Source organism: Magnolia sinica, chromosome 15 (genome assembly GCF_029962835.1).
Source record: "Magnolia sinica isolate HGM2019 chromosome 15, MsV1, whole genome shotgun sequence".
In the NCBI taxonomy this organism is placed as follows: Eukaryota; Viridiplantae; Streptophyta; class Magnoliopsida; order Magnoliales; family Magnoliaceae; genus Magnolia; species Magnolia sinica.
In genome coordinates this window covers 4,117,605-4,138,934 of record NC_080587.1, presented here as the reverse complement: position 1 = coordinate 4,138,934, position 21,330 = coordinate 4,117,605, and the positions used below count along the sequence as shown (strand labels likewise).

The following is a 21,330-nucleotide window of genomic DNA, read 5'->3' as shown; positions in this document are numbered from 1 at the left end:
AAAGATCCGGGCCGCTCATCAGGTGGATAGCACTATGTACAAGCCCAGGCACACTGTATCAGGACCGTTCACGCATCCGTTCAAGCTGTTGAAAACAACAGGAGTAGCCCACCTGATAACTACACCATCCTGGGCAGATCAAGGTGGGGCCCACCCAGGTACCCAATGGGTCTCCCCAACCTCGTACCCCTGTTCTTATTCCACAGTGGTTTTCACACCATAAGCCATACATGATAAGAACCAATCAGTTGGACGGTCTGGATTGGATGATCGTGTAGTCACATGGAGCATAGATTGACAACGAATCATGGCCATATATACATCTCTCCAATGGAAGGAAAACAGGTCCGTAGATAACTGTGTGGCTGAGCTCAAACCAATCTATACCCACCATGTCAACGCGTATTTCCAACCACAAGTCAAAGCTGAAAGAGCACCTACCATTCAAGGTCCATTTTTTAATGGCCCACCACCACCTTTTAAAAAAGGCACCCCTTATACTTTCATCCAACGACGGTGGTGCCTTCTTCTCGGAGCTGAATACATGCAGTGAGTTCTCTATTTCTTTCACTTTATTTTTTAATTACTTGATAATCACTAATGAAACATGTTAACTTTGTAAGGTGGGCCACATCATAAACATCACTTGGGGTGAAAATGGGATCAATATACCGATTAGTGGTGGGACCATACGTGCCCAAACTAAGTTGGATCGTGGCCGTTCATTGGTTTTGATGGTTTGATTAGTGGGCCATCTGGGTTTTCACCTCAGGTGATCTTTATGGTGCGGTGCGCCATTGCACGGTACGTGAATATTTCTCTGTTGATAATTGAAATGAAAACTTCTAACCTATGGTTAAGGCCGTGGAGGAGATGCTGTGCCATCAATGAGCAAGATCCAAGCCGTTTATTAGATGGGGCTCACTAAGAACAACCTATGGTAGAGAAAGCAGGCGATTCCACATCTCGTTTTGGCCACGTGTGTGTGTTGAATATGGAATGTTTTTTAGTCGTGTGTTGATTGTTTTGTTTCTGTTTTTGATCGTCTGTCTTTCTCACATGTGTGGCCCAACTGATGAGTGGACCACCATGACTTTCGGGACAATGCATGTTCATCGCAAGCCCGAATCATGAGCATGCATACGTGAGCTCTTTTTATTTTTATTTTTATTTTTATCTTCAAATATATTAATAAATAAATCAAAACAATGATAACATAAGTGGGCCCCACATCAAGTGGTCGCGTTTGGATGAACTAAATCGTCATTTGGGTGTTCAGAAAAATGAAAATCTAGTAGCCCTTGGTTTTCAGTTTATACAAGTGAGGCCCATGGTTTCCTTATCCAAACTGTTGATACGATGGATGGGCCATGAAATAAAAGAATCAACCGTTTGGATTACTGACCATGGGCCCCAGCATTTTGCAATACAATGTTCGTTTTCTACCATTTCTGTATTTAACCAAATGCTGATCTGGGTACACCCAAACGCTACCATATTATAAAAATCCAAGATTAGTACTCAGTTATATGCGTCCGTTGATTTTCATGTGTCGTACAGAGTGTGAAGTATGGAGAGAATGTTGGAAGATAAACTTCTTCAGTCAGATGAACGGCAGGATTTGAAGGGAAGGATTTGGATAGAGTCAAAGAAGCTATGGACGGTTGCTGGGCCATCCATCCTCACAAGAATTTCGTCGTTCGGGATTCTCGTCGTAACACAGGCATTCATGGGCCATATCGGCGAAACCGAGCTCTCATCCTACGCTCTTGTTCTCACCCTCATCACGCGATTTGCGAATGGGATAATGGTATTTTCTTACTTGGTGGGCTAGCTTTTAGGCTGTGATCATCACCGTTTATAAGATCGCAGCAAATGTTCTGCTTTTGTACTCCAGTCTACAACATCCCAATGCTGGGTTGCATTGGATGGAATGTGGAGGTGAAACGCACATTCATTGATGGGATGTAGGCCTGGGCCTGTACTGTGGGCTGAATGCAGACCCGGCTCAGCTGTTCGCAGCCGGATTGGCAGAGTATGAGGGCACTCAGAAATTATACACGTGTCATACATAACTGATGTTAATCAGACTAGATTGTATTACCCACTGTCCCTAGGCCAAAGTCCCAAAATCATATTGGTGGAACAATCCTAGCCTTTGATTCATGGAAGCTTGTTTGTTGAAGCACGACCGTTGGGGAGGCGGATTAGCTACTTACAGGTTCAGTAGCGAGATTCCCTACTGAAGTGACGTCACCAAGTTCTGTGGACCCCAACATAATGTATATGTTGTATCCACACCGTCCATCAATTTGGAGAGAGCATTTTAAGTCATGATATAAAGAATGAGGCATATCCAAAGCTGAAGTGGACCCCACCAAAGAAAACAGTGGGGAGAGTGACGCTCACCGTTGAAACCATCTTAAGGTCCACCATGATGTTTATTTGAGATCTAACCTGTTCATGTGTTAACGCAGACATGAAAGAAGGGAAAACACAGATATTAGATTGATTTTAGCGGTGGACGTCACTCTCCCCACTTTTTTCTGTGGTGTGGTCCACTCAAGAGTTGGATATAACTCATTCTTTGGCTTATTCCCTAATATGATCTCTCAAACGAATGGACAGTGTGGATACAAACCATACATCATGGTGGGGCCCTCAGAACTTGCTGACGTCACTTCAGCAGTCTCGCTACTCAACCTGCAGTAGCGCGTCCGACCATCAGTTATTTTCTTTTTTAGTTTAATTACTGTTATGTATGTATGCTCTATGCAAATTTTAAATGCCTGCTTGTCATCCCTCACACTCTGCCAGAGCAGCAAATCTTTTGACAAAAACACCCTCCTAGTCATTTTTCAAAGAAAATAATACCCATCTAAAGGAAATGCAGTTACAGCCGTTGATCATGATCTTTCACTACCCCTAACCCCACTATCCTTCGCAGTTGGGCATGGCATGCGCCTTGGAAACTCTCTGTGGCCAGGCATTTGGTGCAAAGCAGTACCACATGATGGGAATCTACCTGCAACGGTCATGGATCATCCTGACCATTGCTGCAATCATCATCCTACCATTATACATTTGGGCGGCCCCGATCTTGCGTCTGGTTGGCGAGAGCGATGAATTATCAGAGATGGCCGGTCAGATCGCGCTCTGGTTCATCCCCATCGTTTTCTACTTCATGTTCTCTGCTACATTGCAGTTCTACTTACAGGCCCAGCTGAAGAACTCAATCATTGCGTGGCTATCGAGCGCTTCGTTCATGATCCACGTGGCACTTTCGTGGATCTTCGTGATCAAGTTAGGGTGGGGCATTCCAGGTGCAATGGGATCGATGATCGTTGCATGTTGGGTTTCGATCATCGGTGAATTCATCTATGTTTTCGGTGGATGGTGTCCGTTGACGTGGCGGGGATTTTCGAAAAGTGCTTTCTCGGAGCTGTGGTCCATGGCGTGGCTCTCGGTATCATCGGGTGTGATGATGTGGTAAGCTTTGTGGGGTGACATTTTCTTGACTTTTCATCTGAGCCGTTGGTTTTATCCCTCGTCATGATCAATGAGGGATGGGAATGGGACCCGGAAATTTTGGTCTGGACCCGACCATGTATTTCTCGGTTCTGAAATTCTGGCACAGACCTGTACACGGGTGTAGTTAGCTGGTCAACTCGCTCAACTCGACTCGGAAAAGCACGACTCCACTAAGCTTGAAATTGAATTCGATCCGAGTTGAGATTTTGAGCCGAGTTTGAGCTTGCCCGAGTTAAACTCGAATCGACTAGGATCAAATCAACTTGGTGACTTAATTTTTTTTAGTGATTTGTTTCGTATCCATTCCTTCCTCGCCACCAGCTGATCCCGTAGAGAATGTATGGATACACTTGAAACAAATCACACCCAATGACATCGAGAGCCGATTTGATCCGAGTCGATTTGAGTTGAGGTTCAAACCCGCCAGTGGCAAGGAATGGATACGAAACAATTCATTACAAAAAAGAAAAACTTTATATTACAAGATTACCCTCGTATCTTGATTTTGATGCTGCTCAGCTGAGTGGTTGATGAAATACTTGTAACGTGCTCTTTTGCATTTTGTGAGAAATTGCATATGCACTGGGTATTTGAGAAAATGCCACACAGGTTTAAACTTGGCTTGAACTGACTGAAGCTGCTAACGGAATTGAGTTCAATTGGTCAATCAAGCTCGAGGACCAAGCCAAGCTGAGTTCGAGTTGAAGTTATCTGTTGGCGAAGTCGAGTTAGAGCTATGCCAAACCTAGTTCAGTTGAACTCGTGAATAGCTATCAACTATCAGATGGTATAAAAAGAAAAGCTATCAACGGGCTAAGCCAACGTATTTTCAAGCCTAGCCCACGTAGTAAATCAATGGGTCTAAGGTCGGATGGGCCTTTTGCGGGCCAAAACAAACAGGCAATATACGGGCTGTTGATTAAGTGTGCCCCATCATCCATGACATATGACAAAAGTGCCCCAAAGATGTCTGATCTTGCTATTTTTGTTTAGTGGCCCATACTTTGTGTGGGCTCATCCGAAAAGGCTATTGGGCTTATGCCCACTAACACGCCCATATAACATTATTATTATTTAATTAGAAACGTGTCTCGATCTAAAACCGTACACGTGTCACATCACATGATTCTACAAATGAAAGAGCGAGGATCCACATTCCATAAGCAAAGAACCCAATAACCAGACACCCCATATTCGAATTTTGGGCAATGGGCCATCAATGATCCGATCGACTATATGAACGGTGTGGATGTTTTGCACGTGCCCCATGTGGACGGTTTTGGATTTGAGGGTCACTAATTCTTTGTATTCATGTTCGCTTTGAAATGATGATGCTTATCTTTTGTATACAGCTTAGAGCTATGGTACAACGCGGTTCTCATCTTGTTGGCTGGTTACATGAAAAATGCTACGGTGGCCATAGCTGCTTTTTCTATCTGGTATCAGATCACCGTTCATTATCCCCTTTCAGCAATCCTGTTCCCAAATCTCTCATCCCCAATAATGGTAGGTGGGAATTCCTACGCACATCCAAAATGGGATTTTCAAAATTCTTATTTATTTATTTATTAACTACCATTAACAATGGACGGTGGGAGATTTGGGAACAGAGAAGTGAGCGGTCCATGTTTCTAACTAAGTTTGAATGTTGCAGTCTCAACATCACAGTCTGGATACTGATGATAGGCATTGGCTTCTTATCTGCAACGTGGTATGCATCTATTCCCTATCCATAGAGATGATCTCTTGTTGTATCCCTATCCATGCAAGTGCGGTCCATATTCTGGTGATCCAGACCGTTGATCTGATAGGTTTTGGTGGATGGAATGCCCCCATGCTTAAACAGTTCATATTCCATGGAGAAAAGGCTAAAGATTGGATGGTCAGCATCTTCTAATGTGGGCCGGTGGATTAATTTTATTTTTTACCTGTCCAATACATATACACTGGGCCCCATAATCTGGACAGCTTAATTTGAATTTAACATCATCCTAGATATATGTAACTTCTAAGTTCTTACCATCATCTACTACTCTTTTTTTTTTCCATCTATTGAGGTTGTTTCGATTGGCGATGTCAAAACTAAAAAAGGAAAATAGACTTCTTCAGATGTGATGTTCTTCCTCGTTTGCGAAAGAAAGACAGAGACGAAAAAATTGATTTCCTTTTCCTCATAAAAGAGTCATTTGCTTTTCTTTTTTTTTTTTTAAATAAATAAATTTATAAATGAAAATAAAACATTTTCCTTTTCTATGGTTTTCTTTCCCCCTATTGTTTTCTTTCCGTAGCTTACCATTTGGTTTTAGACTTCATGGTTTTCTTTCCTTTTCTATGATTTTGATCATTCCTTTAACCTCATATGAAATAGATTGATTGGGCGAGGCTCTATTCGCCACAACTTGTGTTGTTTTGACCAAGCTTCCTAACTTAGCTACTCACATGCATGTGAAACTTTGCATAGAAATATATCGGGCGAAGGATTCTTGTATAATATTTGCTACTTCTGATATTCAATTTTCTGCTTTAATACTATATCAAATAATCAGTTGCTCTAAAAGATTGAGCCATTAAAAGATGGCGTATCAACATATATTAAGGGACTCTAACAAAAATCTCATTGAGCTGACTTAAACCATTTGTTCATTCCTAATTAAATATATCTAAGATTATAATGATTTTGTTTTGTTTATCGCAGTGTGCGGGTCGGGAATGAATTGGGGAGGAGAGATGCGAAAGCAGCAAAATTCGCAATTAAAGTTGCCTTAAGTACTTCATCAGCTATCGGCCTAGCTTTCTTCATTTTGATTCTAGGCCTCCGCAATGTACTTTCTTATGCATTCACGAGCAGCATACAAGTGGCGAAAATGGTGTCCGAGCTCTCCGTCCTGCTCGCTTTCTCGGTTCTTCTAAATAGCATTCAACCCATATTTACAGGCAAGCATTCCCAATCCCAATTTTGAAAATTTGCAAAATTACAAGATCACAGTTAAGACTTGGACGAGTATAATCTCACTTATCTGAGTTGACTCGACTCAGTTAGACCTGATCTGGCTTGATTCCTCTGAGTCACCTCAGCTCGGGAGGGTCAAGCAAACCCAACTTAGATGGATCATGACTGAACTCAGGACCTAACAATTCTATCCGAGTCAGACATAGATTGCATCGTATCCGTGCCTGTCTTTAGACATGAACAGGCAGTTCTGTGGGCGGGCTCAACGTGATTTATGATGTAGAGCGGGTCGCGGATAGTTACATGGCCAAGATGGATCAGAAAAGGCCCGGTTGACAACAGAAGTGATCTAGACCATCGGACCTTAAATCGGGCGTATCTCACAATCCGGGATGAGTTATTTGACGTAAAATATATGATTTTGAGATAGAACGAGCTACTTTAGCCAGCCAACCCTGCTATGCCGGGTTGCGCAAGCTGGATTTGCGAAATACCCTTAGATCGACGGTCGTTTCCCTGTTTTAATTTCATTTTTACTATAAATAGTAAATTTTAGTTTGATTATAACTCTTCATCCGTCGGGCTTTAGGAGTTGCGCCCAACGTGAAAAGAGCTTAGAATAATTAGGAGGACGGTTTGGTAAAGCCAAATAGGACACTTACTATTTTTGGCCGAAAACCGTGCGCACTAGTAGACATCACGTCCGTTTACTATTTATAGTAAGTCGTGAATTCTAGGAGTTTTAGTTGTAGTTTGATTCTGATTTCTTTCCCATTGCTTGGTACCCCTATTTAAAGGGTTGTGAACTCGTTTTTATTCATTTCATTAATTAATTTCGAATTTATTAGAATTTATTTATATTTCCTGCTTTCTTTCATTGTGGATTTGAGAAGTCTGTGAGGAGTACAGAGAAGTCACGTGGATTCAGAATAGTTATCCTCCCGAGGAAGACGGTGCTCGACCTCACATCCTCCCCTGTGTCAATTTATCTATTTATTCACTTTGTCAATCCCTTTTTTCATATCATTTTAAGGTATGAACACAAAAATGAGACAGAACTATAGCTACCACAACTAACTCTTGCATTTAATCCAAACCAAAAGTATTATTTGGTGTGGTCCACTCGAGCATTAGATCTACCTCATTTTTATGCACATATATATCTTATATACCTTAAAATGCTATGAAAGAAGAGATGGACAGCGTGGATAAATAGATACATCAGGGTAGGATGGGGTAGAGATGGCCCGCCCACAGAACTGCCCATTTGTGGCTAGAGATAGGCGGGGTAGGACACAGTCCACGTCCATATTAGCCTGATTTAGTAATCCAATTAACAAATGGGTGAGAGTGGTGCCCTCGTAAAGCTGTAAATGGGCCGGGCGGGGCCTAGGTCTGGCACCAATACAGATTTTGAACTGTTGAGCTGGGCCTATTGAAAATTTCTATTTTGTCTATCCCAATCCTGGTGCATCGACAGCCCTATGCCTGTGTTTTGCAGAGATTTCTATTGAACCCCAACCTGAACCAGAAAACTCAGCCCTTGATGATGCTAATGGGTGCGATTGTTGTTGAAATCAAAGGTCCTATTTCATTGGGCCTATTTGGACCTTATTTTAGGCCCAATTAAAAATGGGCTGGGCTTGGGGTGGCACAATGCAGCCCATTTTGACGCATATGCCCATGTTATCATTTAATATATATATATATATATTTCCATCATCATCACCACCATCATTGTATAATGTTCATCATGGCTGAGATCATCATCTACTTGCAATTTGTGAGCAGGAGTAGCTATTGGTGCTGGTTGGCAAAGCGTCGTGGCATACGTGAACATTGGATGCTACTACGTGATTGGGGTCCCTCTTGGGATTCTCCTCGGCTGTGTGGCCCACCTCCAAATCCAAGTAAGCAATCATACATTTTATGGGGAAGAAAGATCGTCGGCTTACAGCATGCATTGAGGAGTTGATGTACATGCATTTCCCAATCATTTCAGAAAATTGGTATTCAGAAATATTCATTTTGAGGTGATTGTGAGATTCTCGCTAACCGTTTAGATGTTGGGAGAGGTGTGCCCACAAATTTCTTGGTGTTCTATGTGCATGGACTATTAATTAAAGCCCAGTTAATTAGCCAGCCCATGTAATTTCAAAGATGATCTGGACCATTCATCTAATGGGCCTCACTTTGATTGACCAGTCCATGGTGGGCCACACTATGAATATTGAGATTATGTTGTGGTCTATGGTTGCGCTTAAGCACTTGGGTTAGCAACAGGATGGGCTTGATGGTCGTGGGTCAAATGCTAGCCTAGTGGGTCCCACTTTTCTATTAGATGTCCGTGGTTCTTACGTGGATGGATTGTTTTGGGTCAAGAGTTAGGGTCACTAAGGCATCTCATATATCAGTTTTTACTCCCTTGATGTTCCGTCTTCGCATGTGTCTTTGGTCTTTACTTTCCAAGGGCTCAACTAACTGCGTAACACAACGACTAATTAATGTGATTGATAAACCAGGTGCAAATATTAGTGCACTAACAATACGATAATTTCTTATGGACATATCTAGGGTATATTCGATGTCATTGATACTATCGATAAATTCAGAATTAAATCTGACTTCTTGTTGGACAATTCTGACTCTCAATCTATATTATCAAACGGTCTTCTAATGTGACCGAACGTATTGAGACCTGGCCATGTATGGCCAGCCCGTTTATCATGGTTTTAAGACCCAAAAGGCTGGTGTCGAATCAGTGTTGGCTGGAATCGATACCACAGGTCTTCCTAACTCAGGCGAGTTAAGCCGGACCAGCCCCCACTAAGGCGAGTTGGGCCAATTAGCCCTGACTCAGGCGTGGAGCTGGGCCCATCTTCTGGCCCAGGCTGATTAATATAGGACATTTTGGACGGTCTGGATTTTCTGTATAACTATGCCACGTGTATGGTTGAGGAGTCACCCGGCCCTATATTTTAAACGGTGGTGAACTACTATATAAAATTGCTGATCTCTCTCTCTCTCTCTCCCCCTCTCTCATTGCAGGGTATTTGGATTGGAATGATATGTGGGATAGCAGCACAAACGCTTGTACTTGTTTTCATGACTGGGAAAACTGACTGGGATCTTCAGGTAAAGCTGCCGTTATCTTAATCTGAGTCACAAACAGGATGACTCGAATGGGTCCTACCGAGTCACTGAGTCACCCCAAGTTTCAATTCTGACTTGTAGTGCTGACTGGATTGGACTCAACTGAGTCCGAGTCGACTGGGATGAGTCATCAATTCATGCAAGTAATGGGCACAGAATACTAATCAACGGGGACACTTTGCGATGCATGGGTGCACATGCGTTTGTAATATCTGACTCACTCATCATGTGGAACCTACATTTAGAGTTGGGCACAGGACAACTCGATCTGTCCAACTCATTCAGACCTGATTCGACTTGAACCGAGTAAACTTCATCCAATCCAAACTCAAACTGAGTCAAGTTTGGGTCACCCAGTAACTTGACTCGATACGACCTGAAATCTGACTCGGTACCGACTCGACTCAATCAGAAACCAGACTTGTACATATAAAAAAATAATCAGATTTGAAGTTTCAGATCTGAGAAATGTTGGGTAGCTGATGGAGAGGCTGCAATTCCGGCAGGTGCACCTAGGTTCTAAGCTAGGTTCTAAGCTGTGATTTCAGCCCATGGATATCCGGCGCACCTGACCCGACTCAGTGTTGACTTGACCTAACTTGGCATCAGTGATCGGGTCGGACTCATTCTGGGGTAGTCCAGGTCGGACCAGGACTTAGATTGTGGCAGGCATGCTGGAATTGTTACCGAGTCGATTCGAGTTCGGGTCAGGTCTATTTCAAAACTAGGTCGAGTCAGGTCAGCCCGACCCATTTCAAAACCAGGTCGAGTCAGGTCAGCCCTAACTCGGTCCAACTTGACTCGCTGCCTAACTCTGCCAGTGTGTGAGCATCTCTTATATTATAATGTTAAATATCGAGTGAAGTAGGGTCGAGCCTTCGATTCTACCCGACCAAGCTGAACAGTCCAGTCGATTTTTCTAGTTTTGGTGATGCATGACCCGGAACTTACAGTGGTAGATGTTTTCAGCACTTACTGAAATGCAAATGGTATCCGTTGGTGTTAAATGAAGTGGGCTTTTTTGTATATAATGTGGGGCCAGTAATAGGCCGAATGCCATGGTCCAAAAATCAAGTAGGTCCCCTCTCCATGGTGGCAGCACATGCACTTTGATTATAGGTAGCTGGCCTTATTCTTCTTCTTCTTCTTCTTTTTATTTTTTTATTTTTTTATTTTTTATTTTTATTTAAAAATTTTATTTTATTTTATTTTTTATTTTTTAAACTAATTGTTCAATCTCTCAGATACATGGGACCCGCCTTAACCCCTCGGCTGGCCCATCGGGCTTCCTGGCTTGGTCCACTTTTGGCTGAACTTAGGTTAGCATATGTACCCGAGGGCTAAGCCCGACCTAAAAGTGAAAGTCATTTATTAATTAGGCCCGGTTTAGGTTGTATATAAATAAAGGCCCATCAGAATGGTTTGTTTTATGTTTTTAAGGGTATATTGAAAACTAACACTTTTCTTCTTTTTTTTTTCTTTTAAATTTAAATTTTCAATTTTTTTTTTTTGAAATATTTAATAACTAATTTAAATTACACGACTTATCAATAGTAATAAAGATTTGTGGGCTCGGGCCGGGCTTGAATTGACCCTAGCCTGGTCTGAAACTGGCCGTTGACAGCCCTAGTAAACAGCCTTTTTAATCTTCTTCTTGCCAATGTCTTTACCATTTTTTTACAGTCAAGTTTTTAACCTGTTCAATCTTGATTTATACAGGTAGAAAAGGCGACAGCACGTCTTGAAGGATGGTTCGTGCCTGATGAAAGCAAGGATGTAGATGATGTTACATCTATTGCTTAGCAAATGGAAGAGATGAAATGCATTTTAGTGGCCATCCAAACGTACCACAAGAGAATTCTGAGAAGTGATAACAAGATCTTTATTTTCATTTTCCAAAGAGTTTTTGAAGGCAAAATAATGTTAAGGACATGTTGGGTGGGTGCTTAACTCGTATGCTGAAAGAAAAAGCAGAGAGCCAGCTTTTCATTCAATCTCTTGGAAAATGGGCACTTTTTAACTCGTATGCTGAAACATCTTCAAAGAAATTTGCAGTTGTAAATGTCCAGATCGGAGAGGTTGGAATCTGCAGTTGTAAATGGTCATGATGGTCAGAAATCAAAGATCCTCTCTCTTGGGAAGCACTTGAGGAGAGGACCGTTGGAAGGTGGAAAAAAGAGAAAAATTAGTTTTTCTTTAAAAATTAAAATTTTAAGATCATGAGCCGGTTGAAAAAAATTCTTGAGGCTTCTTAGAAAGTCTACCTTGTTGATTTTTACCTTCCACCCAACTTTGGCCTGTTTGGAAGTTTGAAAACTTGATGGAGAAAAAGTGACATTTTCTATGAAAATTATTTTATAAGAAACCATTTGAAGAGAAATTAAGATGTTTGGATGGTTATAGAATTTTTTGTTGTAAACACTTCTAGTACCATAAAAAGTTTTACAAATGAACTATTTGCATTCTATCACTCCTCAGATCTTATCTATGCCCTTAACCCCCATGAACAATTTAGAAAGACCCCAGACACCTCTTTATTCCTCATCCCAATCACACCCTATATATATACTATTGTATATAGTATCCACATTAGAAAACAAATCTCATACTCATGCAATTTTGTATAAATCTTTAATAGGACTTTCAATGGCATTGTCACTCTGGATCTTTCGATGGCATCAAACTCCTTTGATGCTATCAACCAGTAAAGTATTTACAGGCAAATAATTTTTCATATTTACCTAACTTGTAAAGTATTTACAAGGTAAAAGGCGAGAATTTATCTTGGAATGATAAATCTTACTTAAATCTTCAAATCACATAACAAGGTTGGATATAAGTAATGCCATTTGGTTAAGCCAATCTTCGTAAAGCATTGAGCTTAATGGATGATTTAGATTACATACATCTGTCATGGTAGGCCCGGCAAAATAGCTCAATGGTTTTTAATCGGCCCACCTACATTTTCACTTAGCCAAATTCTTTTAGAAAAAAAGGCTCCTATCAAGGAATGCACGTGATGGATTGATTGGATGTCATATACCCATCTTGACGGGCCCCATTGACAAAGGTGGGTTTACAGTTGTAAACACTTTATATGTGATTTTTTTTTTTTTAAATAAAAATAAAAAATCTCTAAACACATCATATAAAATGAATATATTTAAATATTTACATCTTAACCCCTTTGTAGGCATCTAAATGTCCTCTAGAAATAGAAGAGGGTGGAAAAAATTTGGAACTTTTTCTCCGTGAACATTTTCTTGAAATTTGTGATCGCTGTCATGACTAATTTATGTCATGCGTTGAAGTGAATTTTTGAATGTTAAAAATCTGCATTTTGAAGTGATTGTTAGATTCCCGCCAACCGATTAGATGTTGGAAGATGTGCGCCCATTATTATTAATTGAAGGCTACTTAATTGGGAGGCCAATGCAATTTCCAGATGATCTGGACCATTCATCTTCTGGGCCACACTTTGATTGGTCTTGCCTTAAAAGTTTGACCAACCCTTGGTGGGCCACATTGTATAAATGTTCAGATTATGTTGCGGTCAGAAGGATAGGCCCGTGAGTTAGCCCATCTTTCTAATAGGCCTGGTGCAAGCCCGGCCCAAAAAATTGTTAATTTTTGAACAAATTTATCCTTAAACTTTTTCAGTAAATCTCATCTTACCATCATCTCTTCACTTTACAATCTCTCTACGACCCACATGATGAGCAACCCATATTGAAAGTGAGGCTCCACATGATAGATGGTGCACATCAAGGTGAGCTCACAAAATGCACAATCACATCAAAGGTGTTGTAATAGATGTCTTAAATCAAGTATGTTATTGGGTTTGTCAATGACATTGACAATGTTAATGGGTTTGTCGATGCCATTGACAGACTATTCGATATCAAGTGGACATGTTGGTGGCATGTAGGCATGTATAGAGGGTCCCTTGCACACACGTGAGGCTTGTTTCAGAAACACCTCTACAACTAGTTGGGTGTGGGCCCATTGTCTTATATGAAAGCCATCAAACCTGTCCAGCGGATGAAAATTAGACGATGCAATTTCGTGTGGGTCACAAGAACCCGAACTGTTTGGGCCATATGGATGGATGAAAGCATGAAAGCATGACAAGGGCATTTTGCCCTTTGGTCTGAATAATTTTCAAAAGGTGTGTCAGAAGGCTACTCTGGAATATTTGAAAGGTTGAATCTCTTCAGGGAATTTGACCATACATCAAGGTCAGTACGGTCAATTCCCCTGATACCTATCTAAAGGAAATGCAGTTACAGCCGTTGATCATTTTCCTTTGCAGTTGGGCATGGCATGCGCTTTGGAAACTCTCTGTGGCCAGGCATTTGGTGCAAAGCAGTACCACATGATGGGAATCTACCTGCAACAGTCATGGATCATCCTGACCTTTGCTGCAATCATCATCCTACCATTGTACATCTGGACGGCCCAGATCTTGCGTCTGCTTGGCGAGAGCGATGAATTATCAGAGATGGCCGGTCAGATCGCGCTCTAGTTCATCCCCATCGTTTTCTACTTCATGTTCTCTGCTACATTGCAGTTCTACTTACAGGCCCAGCTGAAGAACTCGATCATTGCGTGGCTATCGAGCGCTTCGTTCGTGATCCACGTGGCGCTTTCGTGGATCTTCGTGTTCAATTTAGGGTGGGGCATTCCAGGTGCGATGGGATCGATGATCGGGGTTTCGATCATCGGTGAATTCAACTATGTTTTCGGTGGATGGTGTCCATTGACGTGGCGGGGATTTTCGAAAAGTGCTTTATCGGAGCTGTGGTCCATGGCGGGGCTCTCGGTATCATCGGGTGTGATGATGTGGTAAGCTTTTTGGGGTGACATTTTCCTAACTTTTTCATCTGAGCCGTTGGTTTTATCGCTCATCATGATCAATGGGGGATTGGAATTGGATCTGGACCCGACCATTTATTTCTCGGGTCTGAAATTCGGGCACCGAGCTGGTATATGACACGAGTCGAGTTAGCTCGGTCAGGTAGCCCGACTCGACTCAGAAAAGCTGGTCTCGAAATTGAATTCGGACCTGTGGGTAGAGGTGGGCATCGGACCGAGTCGAGTCGGATTCGGCCCAACTCGACCAGGTCCGAGTTCTGCATGGCCTGACCCGAACTCGGTCAGAAACGGGACCGAGTCTGGGTCCTCTGACCCAATCCGATCCTAAACCCTGCTGACCTGGACCGATCCGAGTCTGACTCGGTCAGGAAAACCGAGTCGGATCGGATTGGCCTAGGTTCGGATCGGGTTTTTTCCCACAGAGAAGAAAAGGAAAAACAAGATCAAGATGTTTTCTTATGCCTGGCAAAAATGAAACATCAAATTTACTCACTAACTTGGATAACAGTCTGATCTTCATTATTGAAGACAAAGCTATTAGCAAATGCCTTCAACAGGACTCCTTTGCTCTAAGACTGGAACAGAAGGCTCAGCTGAAGAACTGGGTGTTGAAGATGAAATATGAGCAATTGGTGGCACTGTCGGGCTACCATTCTCCATTCAATGCCAACACTACCAGTCTACTACTCAGATGTTGCACTTTTTCCTGCAGAAGTTCCTGATCTTCCAAAACGTAAGCATCATAAAATACAAGAAACACACTTTAATTTGGTGCAAATTTTCATGAAACTAATGTTGGGTGTCCATGCAACTTTTTTCTGAGGGTGTGGCATACCTGATTTCTGCATGGTCATGAGTTTAGAGTTCCAAGGCAAACATGACACAACATACCTAGTGTAGCCCTTTACGGATCTTGTAAGTTATAGTGCTGATATGTTTTCTAAAAAGCAATGATCTGGACCACTATTCTGGTGGGCCACACAACAAGTAATACCTCTGGCAAAAAAAAAGAGAAGAAAGTCAGCCTTGAAGGATAACTATCAGACAAAAATTGCTTGATTTGAGGAAAAAATGGTCACCACCGATTTTTCCACTCAACAAAAGAATTTTGCTTGACATATTTTGGTCCATGGACTTTACACTTTAGGTCCACAGATGAACTGTCCAAATATTCGGTGCATATACCATATGGCCCACCCCATGGGAAGAAATGTCCAATATAGGGACCTATTCAATCAACATGCTAACATGTGAGCAGGCTTCTTGCCGGATCAGCAATCTGGACCATGACAGGACAGGAAAATAAGAAAGGGCAGCAGTTTGAATGCTGTAGCCACTCAATCAACAAACTAGTCCTCCAACATGGCTCCAAACATTCTTTTTTATTTATTACTTTAAAGATATTGATATGAAAATAAGATGAAGCAATGCATCATTACAGAGAAGAAGAGTTCCAAGTGTAAATAAAACTGAGGGGATGATGTAGTCCGTCCCTTATTTTCTTTCCTTCTCTTCGTTTCTTTTCTTTTCTCTGTGGGAGGGATAGAGTCAAGGAGCAGAAGTTGCAAGGAAAGAAGCGGCCTCTCGTCATCTAATGGGAAGCAAGGGAGTGTTATGAAAAGGCCGCAAGGCTAGGGGTGTCACGTGTGAAATGGATGTCTCTCACGTGCCAGTGGAGGCATGTGACTGACACGTGTAAGGAGATGATGTGAAGGGGGTCAATCCGTGGAGTTACCGGGTGGGGGAGAAGGGAGGGTGACAAGACCCAAGGGAGCAAGGGTAAAGCCGCATTAATGTAGGGCCATCTGAAAAAGCCTAGTCCATATCAAATCGCCAGTTCTGATATGATATAAAAGTTTCAAATTTCAGCGGCTGTTTGCTGCTGTAATGTAGACCACACCAAAGGAAGATGGTATTGATTGAACGTCCATGGCACACTGTAATGTTTATTTTCCATCTAACCTGTTGACAAGGTCACACAGGCTTGGATGAATGGAAATAAAAATTATTACCTTGATCCAAAACTTCTGTGGCCCTCAGAAAGTTTTCAATGGTAAGCATTCAATCCACACTATTTCATGTGGTGTGGTCCATCTGAGATTTGGATTATTCTTAATTTTTGGTATTATACCCTAAAATGAAATGTAAAAATGGATGGACAGCTTGGATAAAATAGATGTATTATCTTGGGACCCACAGAGCTTTGACACCAACTAGCTGGCTAGTGTTGGGGTCACTAGTCAAACTGCATCCTGCCATGCGGTGGATGATCTCCCAGTGACATCCATCCATTTGGTTCGAATTCATTTCGCATGTCTTGCGTCTCAAGATAACCAGCATCCGTCGCCCAATTGGGCCACACATTCAGACATGCCCTGATGATCTAAACCGTCCATGCTCTAAATGATGCTCTAAATGATTTAAACCGTCCATGCTCTAAACCGTTCATGCTCTAAATGATACTCTAAATTGAAAATATCATTTTCAATTGATCACATTCAACTCCTAAAATCAAAGGTCAGGATGATATTAGAAGCATGATTATTGTACCACAGTTCAACTATACTAACACCAAGAAGATGGACGGTCCAAATCATCAGACCATCACTACACCTGTGTCCAGCCAGTCGTACTTTCTTACCTACAAAGAACTCTCCTTCTATGTTCTGGGATCGCCGCTGGCGTGACTGCTTTGTCGTAACGGGCATTTGACACGCTCTCACCGATACGAAACTTCGGCCGATATCCTTTCGAATGCCGACTTTTGGGACGAGAAACAGTCCAGAGACCCGATATTATAATAGCAATAAGCAATCCAGTGCACAGAGGATTCACAAAGGATAAGCTAACTAGGAGCGCTCCCACGGCCGAGTTGATGGGAGCGAAGAAGCGGAAGATGATGGCTAGGAACCACATCGGTATGACCATATGCAGCCGGGCGAGGAAGAAGAAAAGGAGAAGAAGAAGATCGGGCGGAGAGGGTAAGAAAAGATGGGTAAAAATGATTTGGGGAAAAGGGTTTTGGGTAAAATAGTATTTATACTACCCAACTACCCGCGCCGGGTCGGGTCGGATCATTTCGGTTCGATTTTCGGATCGGATCTGTTCGGGTAGACCATTACTCGAACCTGATCCGAAAAACAATCGGATTTGGATGGGCAGACTCGATCAGGCTCGATCTAAGCCGTCGGTTCTGGTCGGAACGGGTCGGATCGGGTCTGATCGGGTCGGATCCACCGGATCGGATAAGAAATGCCCAGCTCTACCTGTGGGCTCATCCGAAGAGGCTGTTGGGCTTATGCCCACTAACAGGCGCATATAACATCATTATTATTTAATTAGAAACGTGTCTCGATCTAAAACGGTACACGTGTCGCATCAGATGATTCTACAAATGAACGAGCGAGTATCTACATTCCATAAGCAAAGGCCCCAATAACCAGACACCCCATATTCGAATTTTGGGCAATGGGCCATCAATGATCCGATCGACTATATGAACGGTGTGGATGTTTTGCACGTGCCCCATGTGGACGGTTTTGGATTTGAGGGTCACTAATTCTTTGTATTCATGTTCGCTTTGAAACGATGATGCTTGTCTTTTGTATACAGCGTAGAGCTATGGTACAACGCGAATCTCATCTTGTTGACTGGTTACATGAAAAATGCTACGGTGGCCATAGCTGCTTTTTCTATCTGGTATCAGATCATCGTTCATTATTCCCTTTCAGCAATCGTGTTCCCAAATCTCTCATCCCCAATGATGGTAAGTGGGAATTCCTACGCACATCCCAAATGGGATTTTCAAAGTTCTTTTTTCTTTTCTTTATTAACTACCATTAACAATGGACGGTGGGAGATTTGGGAACATAGAAGTGAGCGGTCCATGTTTCTAACTAAGTTTAAATGTTGCAGTCTCAACATCACTGTCTGGATACTGATGATTGGCTTTGGCTTCTTATCTGCAACATGGTATGCATCTATTCCCTGTCCATTGAGAGGATCTCTTGTTGTATATCTATCCATGCAAGTGCGATCCATATTCTGGTGATCCAGACCGTTGATCTGATGGGTTTTGGTGGATGGAATGCCCCCAAAAGCTGCTTGAAACGGAAGATCTTGGCCATGCTTAAACAGTTCATATTCCATGGAGAAAAGGCTAAAGATTGGATGGTCAGGATCTTCTAATGTGGGCCGGTGGATTAATTTTATTTCTAACCGTCCAATACATGTGCACTGGCCCCATAATCTGGCCAGCTTAATTTGAATTTAACGTCATACTAGATATGTAATTTATAAGTTCTTTCCATCTATTACTGTTTTTTCCCCTCTATGAAGGTTGCTTGGGTTGGTGATGTCAAAACTTAAAAAAGGAAAAGTGACTTCTTCAGATGTGATGTTTTTCCTCATTTGTGAAAAACAATAGATGAAAAAAAAAAAAAAACATTGATTTCCTTTTTTAAAAAATAAAAATAAAAAGATAACATCTTCCTTTTCTATGATTTTCCCCTTATTGTTTTCTTTCCTTAGCATACCTGTTGGGTTTAGACTTCATGGTTTTCTTTCCTTTTTAATGATTTTCATCATTTGTTTGACCTTATATTAAATAGATTGATTGGACAAAGCTTGATTCACCACGACTTGTGTTGGTCTTACCAAGTTTGCTAACTTAGCTGCTCACATGCATGACGAGTTCTTTAAAACTGTGGAGTGAAACTTTGCATGAAAATATATTAGGCAAGAGTTCTTGTAGAATATTAGATATTTATTATATTCAACTTTCTGTTCTAATACCATATCAAATTATTAATTCTTCTAAAAATTTGAGCTATTGAAAAATGGCCTATCAACATATATTAACGGACTGCAACAAAAATCTCATTGAGTTGGCTTAAACCACTTGTTCATTCCTAATTAAAAATATCTAAGAAATTATAATGATTTTGTTTTGTTTATCACAGTGTGCGGGTTGGGAGCACATGTTCCAGCATGGTAGATGTTTGAGATTAGGTACATTCATTAAGGGCCCGTTTGGCCGGGTGGATTGGAAGGGATTGAATGGTATTAGGGTGGATGGCATGGATTTCAAGGTAATGATGGTGTTGTCGGTGGATTGTCTTAAGATCCATGGGATTGCTATATCGAGTTTGTTTGGCATGCCCGGCCAACCCCGGGATTAAACCTTCCCATCCCTTTCAATCCCTCGAACCAAACACATCCCAGGCAAATTTGAACGGATTAGGGTGGATTGGATGAGATTTAAAGGTAATGATGGTGTTGTCAGTGGATTGTCTTAAGATCCATGGGATTGCTATATCCCGGGATCAGATCACCTAGTCTGTTTGGCATGCCCAGCCAATCCCGGGATTTAACTTCCAATCCCTTCCAATACCATCCAGTCCCTTCCAATCTGCCCAGCCAAACGGGCCCTAAGTAAATTGTCTTATTAAAATGTACTGGTCCTAGCATTTTCTCTCCCTTACTAGTTGGAATCCATGCCATGTGTGGATGCACAAGTCGCCAACACGTGTTCTTGTAGAAAGTTTATGCAACATTAAGGCGTTGAACAAGTAAGCCCCATCATTTATTAAATGTTATCAAAGTTCTAAAATTAGCTAACTGGACTCAAAACTTGGGTGAGTTAAGTTGACTCGGCAAGAACTCGAGTTGAGACTGTAAGAAAATTAGTTATGTGTCTGACTTGTAACTCAAGAACTTGGTTGGGTTGATGCGACCGAGTTTCGTTTGGCATCTCTATTAATAAGAGCTTATTTGTTTGGTAAAGCTTTAATTCTACAGCTTGTATTTTTTAGAAACTAATCGAAGAGCTCTTAAAAAATATATGATGGGAATGCCATTTTTTCTTTTAGAACTTATTTGATCTAAAGGGATAAATATTTTTTGTTAGTTTTTGGACAAATTTATCCTTAACTTTTTAAGTAATTCCCATCTTACCATCCTCTCTTCACTTCACAATCTCTTTAAGGTGGACCCACATGTTGAGCAACTCATATTGAAAGTGAGGCGCCGCATGATAAATGGTCGACATCAAAGTAGGCTCACATAATGCACAGTCACATCAAAGGTGGGCCCCACATGATAGATGCCTACATCATAGTGTGGCCCCACATGATGGATGACCCACATCAAATATCGGACCCACATGATAAATGGTGGACATTGAAGGTGGGACCACATGATAGAAGGTTGAGCCCACATGATGAACGACCCATATTAAAGGTAGGGCCCCACAAGATCCTTCATAAAGGTGATGTGTTTGCCTTCCCAGTAGGCCTCATTCACTTCCAGTTCAACATCGGCGACACCAATGTCATAGCCATTGCAGGACTGAGCAGCCAGAACCTTGGAACCAACCATCACCATTGTGAATGCTGTGTTTGGATCAAATCTGCCCATCTCAGATGATGTTCTTGCTAAGGCATACCAAGTTGACAAGAAAATAGTTAATTATCTCCAATCGCAGTTTGTAATGAAAATCTAGAGCACGCCCCCTTACAGTTTAAAAATAAAAAAATAAAGGTTTGGGAGGTTGTTAGGGGCTTCAAAGATAATTTTTTGTAGGTTTTTGGTTTACTTGCTGGGATCTACCATGGCAGGTAATTAAGTGGTTTTGAGTAACCTGAGAAGAGGCCTATGGTAAGTTTCATGAAAGCAGGCCACAGTTTTGGTGTGGGTTTTGTGCTGCCCTGTTTTCAGATATTGAGTTGTATAATATCAAGGTGTTTTGTAGTGGCTATGTATATTCCTGTATTTAGCTACTTTCATAACTAGGAAATCTGGTTTGTTTTCCTTTTTATGTG

The 21,330-nt window shown here is 41.7% G+C and overlaps 2 protein-coding genes across 4 annotated transcripts in view; both read left to right on the top strand.

Moving 5' to 3' along the window:
- Positions 1-408: 408 nt before the first annotated feature.
- On the top strand, positions 409-11,534 carry LOC131226674 (protein DETOXIFICATION 20-like). 2 transcript variants are annotated; one of them, XM_058222302.1, is made up of 9 exons: positions 409-549; positions 1,561-1,810; positions 2,948-3,489; positions 4,884-4,970; positions 5,186-5,242; positions 6,227-6,465; positions 8,273-8,391; positions 9,530-9,616; positions 11,354-11,534. In XM_058222302.1, exons 2-9 carry the CDS (start codon positions 1,571-1,573, stop codon positions 11,435-11,437), a joined length of 1,455 nt encoding a protein of 484 aa, XP_058078285.1. In that variant the 5' UTR covers positions 409-549; positions 1,561-1,570; the 3' UTR covers positions 11,438-11,534. The 2 variants fall into 2 exon arrangements, with proteins under 2 accessions (XP_058078285.1, XP_058078286.1); XM_058222303.1 differs by lacking the exon at positions 409-549 and adding an exon at positions 636-804.
- Positions 11,535-13,929: 2,395 nt separating this feature from the next.
- Positions 13,930-21,330, top strand: part of LOC131226675 (protein DETOXIFICATION 25-like) — a 9,911-nt gene continuing 2,510 nt past the window's right edge. The window contains exons 1-3 of one of the 2 annotated variants that reach the window (XM_058222304.1): positions 13,930-14,479; positions 18,122-18,208; positions 18,425-18,756. In XM_058222304.1, the coding sequence (XP_058078287.1) occupies positions 14,184-14,479; positions 18,122-18,208; positions 18,425-18,560 (519 nt within the window). In that variant the 5' untranslated portion in view covers positions 13,930-14,183 and the 3' untranslated portion in view covers positions 18,561-18,756. Of the gene's footprint in view, positions 14,480-18,121; positions 18,209-18,424; positions 18,757-21,330 lie in introns of those variants that run through there. The other variant, XM_058222305.1, reaches the window with a different exon arrangement.

Coding starts and splice junctions, on each gene's coding strand:
- LOC131226674 (XM_058222302.1), top strand. CDS start 1,571: ATGGAGAGAATGTTGGAAGATAAACTTCTTCAGTCAGATGAACGGCAG. Junction 6,466..8,272: donor CATTCAACCCATATTTACAG/GCAAGCATTCCC, acceptor ATTTGTGAGCAG/GAGTAGCTATTGGTGCTGGT. Junction 8,392..9,529: donor TGGCCCACCTCCAAATCCAA/GTAAGCAATCAT, acceptor CTCTCATTGCAG/GGTATTTGGATTGGAATGAT.